The sequence below is a fragment of the Netta rufina genome, assembly GCF_964035555.1.
Source record: "Netta rufina genome assembly, chromosome: 6".
NCBI lineage: Eukaryota > Metazoa > Chordata > Aves > Anseriformes > Anatidae > Netta > Netta rufina.
This window is the reverse complement of record NC_140129.1, coordinates 21,882,217-21,897,111: the sequence shown is the minus strand read 5'-3', so window position 1 is coordinate 21,897,111 and position 14,895 is coordinate 21,882,217. Positions and strand designations below refer to the sequence as shown.

The window sequence follows — 14,895 nt, the reverse complement described above, 5'->3', positions numbered from 1 at the left end:
AAACATCCATTACATTCAAGATGCAGTAAAAGTAGTAGTCAGAAATTTTGAGTGCAGTATAGTTTTCAAGCATCAAAATAAAACATACTTTCAGAATTTGAAAAAAAATAATAAAATAAAAACACTGTAATAATTACTGTCCAGTAGTATTTCTAACCATTATCTCCATCCTCCCCAATGAATTAGGTCAAGGAAGAAAAATAAATATATATGTTGAAGAATGAAAAAGCATCTCAATGAGTACTCTGGCATCTAACAGAAAATTCAAAAGAATGAAAAGCATGTGTTTACATGGTTTACATAAAAGGTGTCTTATCTCTAATGTATCCTGTTTAACACAGTCAGGTTTAAGTACTGACAAAAATTTCAACTAGCAAAATGAAAAACAGTGACAGACTTCAAGAACTCTAAAAATCTTCCAATATAATCCTTTTATACATATGCTCTTGTATAATTTACATATTGAAGCATTGTGCCCATCTTTCAGAGCATCTATTTCAGAATTTTAACAAATTTTAAAAGATACCCACCCTGTTAACCAATTGAAAAAAAAATGTGAACCAGACTGAAGGAAAAGTTAACAGGCAAAAAAGCAGCTAGTTTTTCCACATATAAGGCTTTCCCAATTTTGTATCTCTATCTCTCTATATATTTTTTCTACTATAAATGGAAATTATTTTCCCTTTTCACTGTAAGATAAAATTCAAATTCCAGCTAATATTACAGCAAATAATAAATATGTATATATTTGTTCTAACTTTATAATTCTCTCCCCCTTCTTTATTGTTGTTGTTTGTTTGCTTTGCCTTACCTTAGATGTACCTTTAGTGGAAAAATAAAGACCGGATCTTCTCAAAAGAAAGAACAATTTTTTCCATGATTTTTTCCCCTGTTCCTTTGCATGCAAATAACCATGAATCTCAGGATATGTGCTGGAGCTTAGGAACATCTGAAAGAAAGTATCAGACCCGCATTTTTCTTTTTATCTGAAACTACCTTTCTGTTTCATTAAGATATTCAGACAAGACTAAGGGGAATATACCCCTAAATTCACTATATCACAGTAGTTCAGTTATTGCATCTAATCCCATTAGAATACCTCTGATTTAAGGCATACAGAACATTACATAACTCCAAGGTATGCAAGGCAAGTTACATATTTATATGAAACATATGGTTTGAAATGAGAGCATTAGTTATGCAATATGTTGACTTCAGCAACAAAAACAGTGTAAGAATTTCTGATCCCATGCCTCAGACCCTATTTTTATAAAACTGCAAATCAATGCTACCAACAGAATGAAAAAATAAAAAAATGACATCTCGCCTTCCCCTGCCCATTACAAACCAGAAAAAGGAACGGATCTGAATTAAAATTCAATCAAACAAATCACAAAATCTAAATCACAAGATCACACAGGTCTGGAGAATATTGCAATTTTCAAAAGAGGAGGGAACAAAGGTCTCAGGACCTAAAGTAGTACTTAAGTGGGTGCTTCAGTTCAATGGAGCAGAGAGGCTGGGCCAGCCACCAAGTATTTGCTGCCTGTGCTCAAGGTCATAAGGTAGAGTGTGTTTATCTGAATAAAGCTGCATTAGGAGCAAGGAAGAAGGCCTTTAAAGTCTCAGAAGGATCAGCCGTTTTGCCTCCAGAACCAAAAAAATAAGTTTGCACCCCCTCTACCCCCAAACCATAGGAAAGGCAGAATGATACAGATAGACAATGAAATTAACTGATGCACTGAGAGGAGCTAACTAATGCAATTCTCTTTGCTTTAGCCATTTCTACCAGAATTTATCAGGGTGCAACACAGCTGTTGTCTTGCTAAGACCAAGTACAGTTTTAGAGGACTGCAAAAGTACCTACTAAAATCTGCCAACTGTGTTAACTGCATTCTACGTCTATATAACATATTCATTTCTACTCCTCTCCTTTCAAGAAAACTACCCAGAACTATGACTCATATCTAAACATACTAACCTAGAATTCTTTAATTTCCATGCATGCAAAATACTACTAACCTCTTCAAGGAACCTTGCCCCAGACTGGCCTGCAGTACCTTAAAAACTATCTAGGCTCCCATATGGTAGGGAAGAAGGGGTTTTCTTGCTGATTTCTGCAGTTTTCATTGCTTTGTTTTCCTCCTCTCTGCTGCCACTTCCAGAACATCTGAGCTGAGGACACGAAGCAACAGATTCCCAGGCAAGAGGCAGACTGGCTGGCACCGGACTGCAGCAAAATGATGAAGTGAATGTGATTTTGGAAGTATACCAACGTCTTTAGCCACTAAATAATGGAGTCCAACCAAGATAAACAAGGTTACTTTCACTTTTATTGTTTTCCTACCTTGCAGTCAGATGCATGACAGCACCACATGTAGACTGTCCCAGGTTGATTAAATTCAGCTGTTACCAATGCAGTAATGAAGACAGGTTTCATTTGACAGGGGAGCACACAGAAAATCTAGCCCACAACTAAGAATGCATTAAGAGAGCTTCAGTGCTATTCACCTGAATAGTAAATTACAGTAAGACCAGGTACACCATGTACCTGTACACCATTTGTACCATGTACAAATGCAGTTCAAGCTATTTCAGTCACACTGAAGCAGACAGGTCCTGGTAGCCGTTCCTGATAATCTTCCCATTTGCCATATATTAACAGGTTCGCTGATGGTGAATATATAGCCTGCACTGAAAAGTACTTTTACAGCAAAACCAAAGTCAAATGGAAATTTAGGATAATCTAAGACAGTTGATGTATGTAAAACCCAAAAAGCATCTCTTTAGGCTGCATTCTCTCTGCCAAAAATGAAATGAGTGCCTGGCTCCTAGCCTGCACAAGCTCTTCCCCAGGACTCCCTAAGACCTTCCAACCAGAAGCACAATCATGAAAAACACATTTCTTTTCTTACTCAGCAGGCCAAAGTGAAGGAACAATACAAAGCTCAGCTTCAACAGCCACTGTTGTATCTACACTATCAATTCAACTAAAGTAGCAATAACTGTAGGAAAAAAAGCAATCCTAGATCCATCTTTTCCCTTCTAAGACAGCTGAGGACTGTGAGAGAAAATACAATATTTTGTATTTGTAAAGTCAAAACCATTAAATAGTCCAAAGAATAAGCAGTAAAAAGATCTGCAAAGTGAATGTCTTTAATAAATATATAAAACTACATAGAGTAGAAAAGTAAATTTTTGATTTTTCTTTTAATGGAAGTATGTGCAAGATTGAAGTTTAGTATGGGGGAAAAGGATCCCTGTTTATGCAGAGAAAGGGCAATCAAAATAGGACAAAAATAAGAAAAGTGCTTCATACAGGTGGAAGAACTGTGGAGAGTTAAATGATGATACGATGCAGACAGTGATTACTGATCACACAGTATGCAGAAATAAGTTTGCACCCTCATGCAGTGAAATATACAACTTGATATGTAGGGTCTATCAAATGTCACCATGTCTTTCAGACATTAATATATGACAGCAACAAGAACCAGATTATGATATGATTTTCTGTAAAGTCAGCCAACTTAAAACCAACTTGAACAACAACAACAAAAATTATTTTTTTTTTTTTGAGGAAGGGAAGTCAACAAGAAAAAAATGGAAGAAAAAGGACATTCCACATTCTCAGATGAATAGTAAAAGATTCAGAAATACTAGATGTCACTTGAACAAAATAAAGATTGAAAGCTACACAACTTATTTGTCTGCTTCCAGGCGCTGAAGGCATTTGTAATGCCTTCAACATTTTAAGTGAAGGAACAGCTATACTGGGGGAAAACAACATTTTTTGAGGTGAATGTTTCTTGAGCAGGTACACACAATTTTGGGATTTAAATTAGGGAATCTGTTGTTTTCCTAAGACTTTGTGAATTAAGTTTGAGTTTGATGGTCTTAAATCTACAAAGTCTTAATAGTCTTTAATAGTCTTAAATCTACAAAGACAAGGAATGGGAACAATTAAGAGTATGGAGTAAGGAGAAGAAGATGGCAATGAAGAAAGGAATAAGAGGAAAGGGAAAAAGGGAAAGATTATATCAGTAATTCCACGTTTTCCCAAATTCTGAGCATTTGCCTTCATAATCTTGTTCTGTTTTTACCTTTCCATATACAACATTTATGTTTTATATTTGTTCAGGAAATACTAATGTTAATTTCTCTAATATATTCTACATTAGGTGAAAGGTTTGTTTGTTTTTTTTTTCATTGCTATGGAAGATGGCTTGGACAGGTGCTATCTATAATTTTCTAATGTACTCAGATTATACTTAAAAAGGTGTTAGAAAGAAGCCAAAGTGGTGAACACAAGATTTGAACTCTGAACTTCAAGTTTACCTACAGAACTGAGTTGATCACATCTATTGAACAACCAAGATGGCATGGAATTTCTTACAGTAAAACCAGAAAAAAAAAAAAAGGCATAACAGCCCAAGTAACATCTATTGTCTAAACTGAGGATGTCATTGTTGCATTTAAAGTGATTGACAACTTGCATAGTGGAAAAAAAAATCTGATCCAAATTAGAGATTAAAAAAACTCCAAAATTGAAGAAATGTTATTTTCAGGCAAAAAGAAAATGGAAGAAACCTAAGAAAAAAAATAATCCTTTACAGTAATTGTAGAAGAAATTCTTTGACTCCAGTGAGGAGTTCACCTGCTAACTCAGAATGAGTCAGTCCTGTTAACACGATGTTTTGCAGTCTATTCATTGGGAACACCATCTTGAATAAGAACATAAAAGGAGCTAAAGCATATATCAATTCATCCAAAATAAAAGTTACTCCAATAAACAGGCCACATTTTAAATAAGTCACAAGCCTCACTTAAAATTACATCCAGCAAGTTTCACATCTCATTAAACTAAGTGAAGGAATTTGTTACCCACCTATGAGTTACTTTTTCACAAAAAATATAAATATATTTATAAATAATAGGTCATTTTATTGCTATGAGAAAGACCTCAGATTAAAATCTATATACTACTGTGTATTTTTTAAGGCATCCAATTCGCAAAAATAACCTAAAGCAAGTTTAAAATGATCCATACTGACTACTACTAGACATGTGCATAGAATGTCATGTCTCAGAATAGTCACACTCCAATCAGCGTAAAAAAAAAAAAAAAAAAAAAAAAAAAGTATCTTGTTAAGTTAAAGATTGTCATGGCAAAGATTAAATCCCTGTCTTTGGTATACATAGATATTTGGCATATTTCAGACCTTGTAATTTTACTTACACATGTGAAACAGAAAGGACAGATAAACTTTTTGCTTGTTTTTAAGACTACTTAGATGCTCTGATTTAAAGTCATCAGGCAGAAATACTTTTGCACTTTCATTGAAAGTCAAGAAAAGCATACTTGAAAAACATTTTACTTGCTTACAGGTCAATCCACAAAAAGCTATAAAAGTATCAGAAGTGATTTTTTAATCATTTGTAAGCATTGAGTTGTTAAAATTAATGTTTCTCTTGATACCTGACCAAGCACATCACAAATAATAACGCAAGCCCATTAACTTGTCTTAATGAAAGTTTCCAAGGAAACAGCAACACACTGTAAACAATCTACTGAATAGTTTCTGCTGAAACGTGTGTGGCAGCTGCAGAATCCAAGAGGGTATTCCATACTTTGTGTCCACTAAGTTTTATTAGACCAAATACAATCAAACAGACAATAGAACATCAAATAGCAACAAAGTAGATTTCATAACATTTTTTCCAAGCTAAGAAAACTGGATTTAACATTATATATTTTGAATTATTCTTAATCTGGCCCAGAAGCTTTCCCCGTGTTCCCTGTATCTCATATTCTATTCCCACGACAAAAGGAGAATCTATGCAAAGGTATACATGTATGGCAAACAGTTTCATTAAAAAAAAAAATAAATAAATACTTAATCTATCAGATTGTTTGCTAGCAAAATAAATTAAGTTTTAACAACAAAGGGGACAACATTTAATGACTGAATTAAATGCTTGCATTAAGCTGCATAATCTCTGCTAAAAGCATGTTTTGAAGCTAGGAAAAAAATGATTTAGGTTTCTAAAAATGATATATAGAAACCATTATGTGTCAGTTACACTTAATTTGGAACCTCTTTTTTTTTAAAAAACAAACATTTGAGGGTAATCGTAAGATCCTGACTAGCATCCCCTCTTATAATGTATCAATAAAGATATAACTACTTGATATGGAAGAACACTTTGAAATTTAGTTATTTAATGTTTTTCATTTTCTGGTGAATGTTAAGGTAGAATTTATTATATGAATACAGAAAAAAAAAATAATATCCATATTACTTTTAGTTCTACCTTAAAATATCTTGTGTTATTACGTTCGCTTCCCAATCATTCTTTATCCCCAAAAACTCACATATCGGGTTGTTGTCTTAAGACCAGTGAAAGTTCTTCTATTAATTAAATTTCCTAGTGACAAGCAAACAAGAATGATGTGTATGTTTCCACCTTTATTACTCATTTTTCCCCTCTTTGAGAAGTAAGATGATGATCCCTGATATGGTCATTCTGTGAAATTATTCCCACTGTAAATTAAAATCTTGTGTCCACTTAAAAGATGACTAACACTGAGTGACCTACCATTTTTTTTTGGAAGGCTACAGTAGCCTTCACGCTAACAAATCATACTAGTCAGTCTAAATTTTCTACTCATTAAGTTCAACAATTTAACTCTTTTTATATCTATTTCTATCACATTACCAGTTCCTCAGCATTCTACTGTTGTGCTGCTGCTAAGTATGGGCTAATTAATTCAGTGCTGCACTTTTTAAGGAAACAGTTTCACCTGAAACACTTGATACAGGCGTTAACCACTTTTACTGCCTTTTTGGCCATTTTTGCACTTTTTGAATGTGCAATTTTCTAACAGTAGTCACGTAGTAACTGACTAGAAGGGATGCTCCATATTTCATAAGAAATTCAATATTTTGAGTTACACAAAATCTACCAACAGATGTGACAGTGACAAAGTGCTATGCTCACACAAATACAGACAATTGGGAATTCCACGCTTTATTGGCTCATCATCTTTCAAAGGTTACATACCTGTAATATCCCAGAGTGACTTATAGCTGCATTGGTCTCATTTGGTAAAGATAACATATGATCTGGGAAAAAGCTCTGCAATGACAATAATTTCTATCAAAGTTCTGTAAAAATAATTATTAAACATCATATCGCTTTAGGATGTAGAAAAAGGATGTAATATCCTTCCTAAATTTGTAACATCCTATATCTTACTTGCTGAAAAACATCAACAGTATCTGTAAGCATGAGGATTTCATACAGCAGTGCTAGTCATATTGCAACATGCTGAAAAATACATTGTTTTCTATTGTTTTCATTACAAAGGAAACTCGGTAAAGTATTTCATAACTTCCATTAATAGAGAACATGTACTTTCAGGTTTTTTGTTTGTTTTTCTGAATTGACTATTCTGAATGATATAAATATGAATCAACACTAAAACGTGACTACATCAATATCGGGTGGTTAAAAAGTCCACATTTAAAGTGTCAATTTTATTATCATGAAAAGCTCCAGGGGTGATTTATGGCACAGACCTGCAGCTGGTGAGTTCAATATAGTCATGACCGTACATGTATGAACCAACCAAGAGTTATGTTTCCTCAAGATCTGGGCAGTTTTGAAGCTAGTATTCCCTTACCACCCAATGTCCACTGACCTTCATTTTTAATAAAATTGTTAATAAAATTAATAAAATGTAAATAAAATTGGTAGGGTTAATTCATATTAACACATTTCTAATAAAGCATTCTTGCTACACCATTACCACAGTACCCAGAAGAATAACTCAACAGGAATGGTAAGGACTTTGATTAGGCACAGCTGTTGGAGCTATTCACAGCTGCATGCCTGCCATGCTCCACAGATGGTTCCACTCACTAGATAACCAATACACATGCACTTACTTTTTGAAAGCTTCTCAAGCTCAGAATTTTTCACTAGTGCAGTAGTATCTCTAATGACAGGGGAATTTACAATTTGTCCAGAGAAACACATTTGGAACAGGAAAATGCCCTCAAATCTCTTACATCTTGTAGTGTCTTAATATTTACCTTCTCATCCTTTTCACAGGTAGATAATTTGAGTTCCCTTCCACTTTTCACCTTTCAAGTCCTCATTCATTTCTATTTCTCCCTTTGACATCTGAAACAAGCTGGCCTTGTAACAGATAGTATTAGGAGTGATCCAAATACACCATGCATGTGAGTAACCAGATGGTAAATTTCTCCTGCTGAGCCAGTACTGCTTCTATGGTCTTTGCCATTAGAAAAGTTCTGAATCAGCAGCGTTAACCTTTGGCAGCATCCTTGACTTACAAGTTGTCTCTGCTCCCTTTCCAATTCTTACATATGCTAACTTCGACTTCACTTTCACTTACTCCTAATAGGTTATGGCTGCCCATGGCCTTTTGTGTCAGTTGTCATTTAGCTGCAGCTCTGAGAAGCTGCCATTGGTCAGTGCTAGACCATAACATTCAATTTTCACTTTAGCAATAAAATCATCTTTGCTACAGATGCTTCTCCTTGTACTGCTTCATTTTATATTTTGTTGTCACTTAATGGAAACTTAACTTCAAATAATTCTCATTTTATTATAGGTCAACATGTAAACTTCAAGAAAATTAAATCCATGTCTCTCTTTTATTCCCTCATCCTCATAAAAAAAAAAAAAAAAAGGTAAGAACACTGATACTTTAAAATTTCAACAAAGTTACTGGCCACCATATACAAGCACTGTAATATATTTCTTGGTCCCATAAACTTCCTCCCAGTTATTCCTTTTGACTTGCATTACACTTCTTTACACTCTGCTTGAGTGTAACAAAAAAAGACTATTTTGCAGCACCAGCAAATGCACCACTTCACAGATATAATGTTATGACTTACCACAGGATTTTTGAAAAATTCATATTTGGCATAATATTTTCTAAAATAGAATTTGTTTTCCTCTTGCATTCCCCAGTTTGACTGGACTTCCATCACTAATTCATGGTCTTCTATAGCTCTTCCTGTAAAAACAACAAAAAACAGCACATAATCTGCACCTAAGAACATAAACAGTAAAACATGAAGATGTAGAGGTCAAATAATTAAAATTACTTACGTTACAAAACATTAAACAAGCAATCTGAGCACAGCCCATTAATCAGGTGCATGTTACACCAAATAACTGTTCCACCCCAGTTGAAATGGGCTCAACTTTAACGTCTGAGGTAGTTCATGTAGCTTTGTTTTTTTTGTTTGTTTTGTTTGGTTGCTTTTTTTAAACAGAGGCGGCTCTGTTACATGACCAAATCCACAGGCTCCATGCAACAGAAGCCACAGGCAGTTCCTGCCTTGTGATGCATGGCGCAGCAGGAAGCAGACCACCTCAACAACTCATCTCTACTTACCTTGCCTGGGGTGTCTGGAATGTCTTCCTGACACCCCCTTCTCTAATGAAGCATTCATAAATTGTAAGCCGTCCACAACATGGGAAAGCTGCCTTCTTCCCCGGACCCTGCTGTCTTTTGAAGCATTTCTCAAACTGCAGACGAACATAGGGCATTTCAGCGTTTTAACGCTTTTGCACAAGCCAGAGATACTGAGAACGTTAGCAGCTGTAGCACTAACATATGCAAAAGGAACAGTAAAAGCCATGAAAAACTAAAAACAAAACAAACCCAAAGCCTACAAAGTGAGTCCTAATGTGCAGATTGGTTTTGCAATAGGTAAAGGGGAAGGGAAGAAAAGACAAAGAACTCAATTATGGGGAACACAGCAGTGGAGGTCAGAATCGGTATTCTTACTACTATATATTGCTTCTGCAGAATAGATTCTTGAAAGAACTTTTCAGTTGCCAAGCAATATTAAACGCATTTATGGGAAAGAATTTAAGAATTTTCCTGTAGATGTGTTGTGCATGCTTAAGAAATGCATACTCTGAGTAATGCAGTAGGACTACTCATATGGCTGGTTTAAGATCCAAATATATGTCTCCCTGCCAATTATTAGGTTCTAACATCCAATCTTTATCATGCTGTCAAAGGGAAAATGCAATTAAAATATAATATAAAAAACATGTAACTCACACAATTTTCTGATCACATTTCCCAGACTTCACTGCATTATCATAAGGAATTTATGAAAAGAATATAAAGAATATAAGAATCTCTCAAACTTGAGACAATAAAAACCTCTTTAGAACAACAACATCCTGATACCAATCTTCTTTTGCCACCTCTTTCACCAGTCACTGCTTCATACTTCCACACTGAGAAGTCTGGTGGACAACAGCTTTATTGTAGCCTGCAAATTTACAAGCTTCTTCAAGAAATTTCCAGCTAGCAAGTTTAGAAACAATACACTCATACAGCTAAATTTCATCCCAATATGAAAATATTAAGCTTGTGACTAGCAGAAGACAAAGTGCTCATATGATCTACAGACCAAGTATTGGAAAGTTAAACTTCTATTGGATTTAACTGAGTTTTAAGCCCAAAAAGACAGAATGTAAAGATGCTTTATGAAATTTACATTTTGTAAACAGATCAAATAATGCAAATAAAAAACAGAGTAATTCAGGAAACAGAAAATACCCCCAAAATACTGAAATAAAACCAGGTATTTTAGAGGTTTGGACAGATTGTTCTACTCCAAAATATACATTTGTCAGTTGCAGGGGGAGAGACACTAAAGAACTGAAGCTCTTACTCAAAAACAGCATTTTTTCTTCCTTTCAGAGAAAGCTCTCCTCTGGGATGACATTTAAACCTCTTGCAAGCTTGGCATTGTGACATTTAGGAAAATACCATTTCCTCAAGAGTTACTTCTTGGTACAAAAATAAGACATTCTGCATCACCCCAGTGGATGGGTAAGGATGTTGATACTTCTTTATTTTTAAGGTGTCATATTAGAGAATCTTTTACAATTGATTCAACTTATTTTCTTGACGTAACTAAAGCACTCAGTATACCCCAGAACACAGTCCTGGAATCAAATTGTCATGTGTTGCCATAAGAAAGCTCCGCCTTGGTTTATTTAGAAAATTTTTTTCCTCTTCCAGCTAGACTCGAGAGTTCCCTCCTGCCTCTCTATCCTCTCTTTATTACCACTTTCTCTAACATACAGACCACCTGCTACAGCCCAAAACAAAGTCTTCTTAACTATGGGAAGTACTTAGAGCACACGGAAAAAGATTTAATATTGGAAAGCATGACAGGCCACATTTTAAATAGCCTCCTCTCTAGCCACCCAGTGGGGAAAAAAAAAATATTAAAAAAAATAAAAATAAAAAGCAGAAAGGCCCTTGCCTAACCCTGCTGCACAGATAGTGAGAGCTTCGTGCGACTCCTCAGGTCAGGGTCACAAGCAGCCTTCCGACGGGCTGCCTGGAGGAATGCTGGCAGCGAACACAGGATGGAAGACTGAAACACAGCGAGGTGCCTGGCCCAGGGCCTCTCAAAGAGCAACCTCGGAAAATAAGCCTGTTGAGCTGAGGCGGCACACGGCACCTGAGAACAGCCGTGGATTTCTGTGAATTCAGCAGCTCGGGACTAAAGGACACCTGGGGGAGGCGCTCTGCCCCTCCCAGCACCGCAGCTGCTCCAAGCCAGGCCCCGATGCGGGGCAGGCCGGCGGTGCGCGGAGCGCGGGTGCCCCCCGGCGGCACAGCGGGGCCCGGCAGCGGCCGGGGGACAGCGGGCAGCCCCTCACACTGTCGCTCGGGTCCGGGCAGCGCCGGCCCAGGCTCGGGAACGGGACGCGAACAGGCCTAGCGCCCGCCGGGCAGGGCAGTTAAGGCGGGTACAGGGCTGTGGGAAGGCCGGCCGTGGATACACGGACAGCGGCTCCGGGCTGCCTTTTGTTTTTTCTGCCTTTTTTAACCTTGGCAGGCAGACACACCTCGCACGGTGAGGAGGGCACGCTCCAGTGATGTAATTAATGTCTGTCTTGATTAAAAGCAGAACGCTGTGCTCAGCTCACTGAGATTCATGCAATCATATGTAACTCAGTAGTATTCAGACAGCTGTTAGATATTAAAGAAAATGTTCACTAATTGATGAATGAATTATTAATCACCGTCATACTGGAATTTACACAGACACGCGCTCACAGCGTTTCTCCTCTTGATACCCATTCATTTAGCTTGGAAGCAGAAAAAGACTGTCCAAATTTCCACGGATATGACGTATGACAGTAACAGCAAACAGTCCAAAACTAAGTCAGCATTTGAAAAATGTTTGTTCATGCTATTCATCCAATGCTTAAGAATATACTAAATGGAAGTCAAGATCAACCTTTCAATATCAAACCTTTCAAACAAAAAACTATCAAACGGTATCATAAAAAAAAAAAAATCAGTACTATAAAAAAGAAACAAAGATATCTCAAGTTGCTCCTTTCTTTGACTAGTAATGTTTAGTAATGTTGAATTCCCATCCTCACGATCTAGGAAATAATTTTTGGAAATCAGCAATTCATTTTTTTCTAAGATTATGCCCAAAGCAGCTGGACCACTCAGAAGACTGCACGGTGAACGCAGGTCTTCTGACCAGCGCACCAACCATTTCGAGAAATTCACAGTCATAGGAAAAGCAACTTCACTGATGATTTGATATGGAAATCTTCCACTAAACCCTTCAGACAGAAGCAAACACGCTATTTGATAAATAAACCAGGAGAAACACCACCACTATGATTCTGGCATAGTTTGTCGAAAGAGAATTCTTCAGTACTTATTACACTACTTAAACACCAGCCACACTATAAATTACAGAAAACACTTCTACTATTTATACAGTAGTCTTGTCTAAAGCCATTTTTATACCTCCTCTTCTGTAGCAGTCAGTCATTTACAGTCTCGACCCAGATTTAACTGTAACCTTACTCTGAGCTGGAAACATCTTACAACTGATACATTCAGTGCAAAAGGTTATAAATACCTTTGAAATGTTACAAAGCAAGAAAGAAAAAAAAAAAAAAAAAAAACTGAAAAACGTTTGTGGTTGTCTTCGTAGGATAAAGGAGCATAAAAGGGCAAAAAACAGTTCCAGCTTTTATAGTTCATCCTGAAAATATGGCTGTTAAACATAATACAGGTTGAGATTCACAGTCAAGTTTATTTTACATAAATGCACAAGTTTAGATCCCCTAGATATATACTTAGAGATTTTTTTAAAATAGCTTTTAAGCATATTTTTAACATTTATTTATGCATTTTTATTTTGAATAGTAAATACTGCAGTTACCAGGTAGCAGTACAATCTTCTTTGAAAATTAGGGCATCCAAGGAATTTTTTATATATTTTAAAATGCAGGAAGCTCCCCATAAACTTCTGTCTCAAACAACACCTTGCACAAGCTAAAACTGACCTTGAGGTTGCAGGAGAGCTTTGGTAACTCCAGCGTAGTGGCAAAGTTTAAGAATAATATGGAAATTTTGAGTGATATGAAATTCAAAACATGTATTTTTATGTCATTAGTCTTGTTAGATTTTTTTGATGTAATTCCCAATCAAAAATAAACAAAATACTGAAAAGTAGTGCTGTAAAAGCAAGCATGGTTGTTTGATTAGAGTACCAATTTAATACTACACCCTCACCCAGGCTCACCCAGGCTTCTGAATGCATCTTTTGCTGAATGCAGGCTTTCCTGTGTTCCTTTGCAAACATCCCCCTTCTCCATGTATTTAGCTTGTCTTAATGTGCTGCAAAATCATGTCTATATATTATAAAAAGGTATAGAGACCATAACTTAAAATTATAGTCATAATCTGAAACCACAAATCAGTTCTTTAAACTGCATAACTGTATAATACACATAGAGGTCTTATTTGCTTGCTTTTTGTTCATTTGTTTTTATTTTCTTAGGGAAATGCTGATGGTGTGGAAGGAGTTTAAAGAGTTTTATTTCTAGCCACTTAAAATACTAAGCATAAAAGCACTTCAATGCAAGTTCTTTGATTCATACCTGAAAGTTGAAAAGAGTGGGTTTGTTTCACTTTTTAATTAGTCTTGTCCCAACAACACGCTAAATCTAGTCAAATTGATTGTATTGAAGGAAAATACTGATAGCCTACTCTGATGTTGTTTCTGAAGATTGAGTTCTGTTGTCCAGAAAGGACAGCACTGTGTAACCACGTTTTGTCCTTGATGTCAGAAATTTCACTCAGATGTGTTGGGGATAACAATGATTTTATTTGCAATGAAAATATCCCAATACTTGCCAGAGGTAAGCAGGAAATACCAATGGAAGAGGAAGAACTGCCAAAGAAAAGCAAGGAAGAGAAAGGAAGAATTTGCAGAGAGAACCTTAATGGTCAGTGTCTTCCAAATCACTCTTCCAGGTACAGATGAAGCAGAACAAGACAAATGTATTGTGACAAAATTTACTTTACTGGCATGCTATCAAAGAAATAAAAAATAAATAAATAAATAAGGAAAGGAAAGAAACAGAAACGATCCCTCCGAACAAATTCACACACACTCCCATCACTCTCATTACTTTATTTCTAAGCGTATTAGAGCTATACCTTTAAATGACAAAAATGAAAATACACCTTCTTTACTGCCATACTGTTGTATAGAATGTCTTACCTAAACCTGTGTGAGTAAGGTGCTCAAACAGAGTCCAGTTGTGGTCATCAATATAGTGGTTCTTCAATATCAACAGCTGACATACATCCCTGGCTGTTATATCAGTTGGGACTTCCAAAGCTTTGCTAGTATCATCTTCACTATAAACTTTAATTACCTGCAAGAAATAAAAGTGCTGAAATATCCATGAACTTAATATTCAGTTAATCCAAGTATGTTGGATAGGCAAGAACTGGAGCTATGAGTTCTATTTATTTATTTATTTTAAAAA

The 14,895-nt window shown here is 36.0% G+C and overlaps 1 protein-coding gene across 1 annotated transcript in view; it reads right to left on the bottom strand.

Annotated features, from left to right (window-relative positions):
* The window catches only part of GRB14 (growth factor receptor bound protein 14), a gene marked incomplete at its 5' end in the record, with an annotated part of 64,884 nt that overhangs the window by 12,219 nt on the left and 37,770 nt on the right, over nt 1–14,895 (bottom strand). The window contains 4 exon segments of the mRNA XM_084289485.1: nt 812–949; nt 7,066–7,140; nt 8,934–9,055; nt 14,625–14,781. Of these exon segments, the coding sequence (XP_084145611.1) occupies nt 812–949; nt 7,066–7,140; nt 8,934–9,055; nt 14,625–14,781 (492 nt within the window).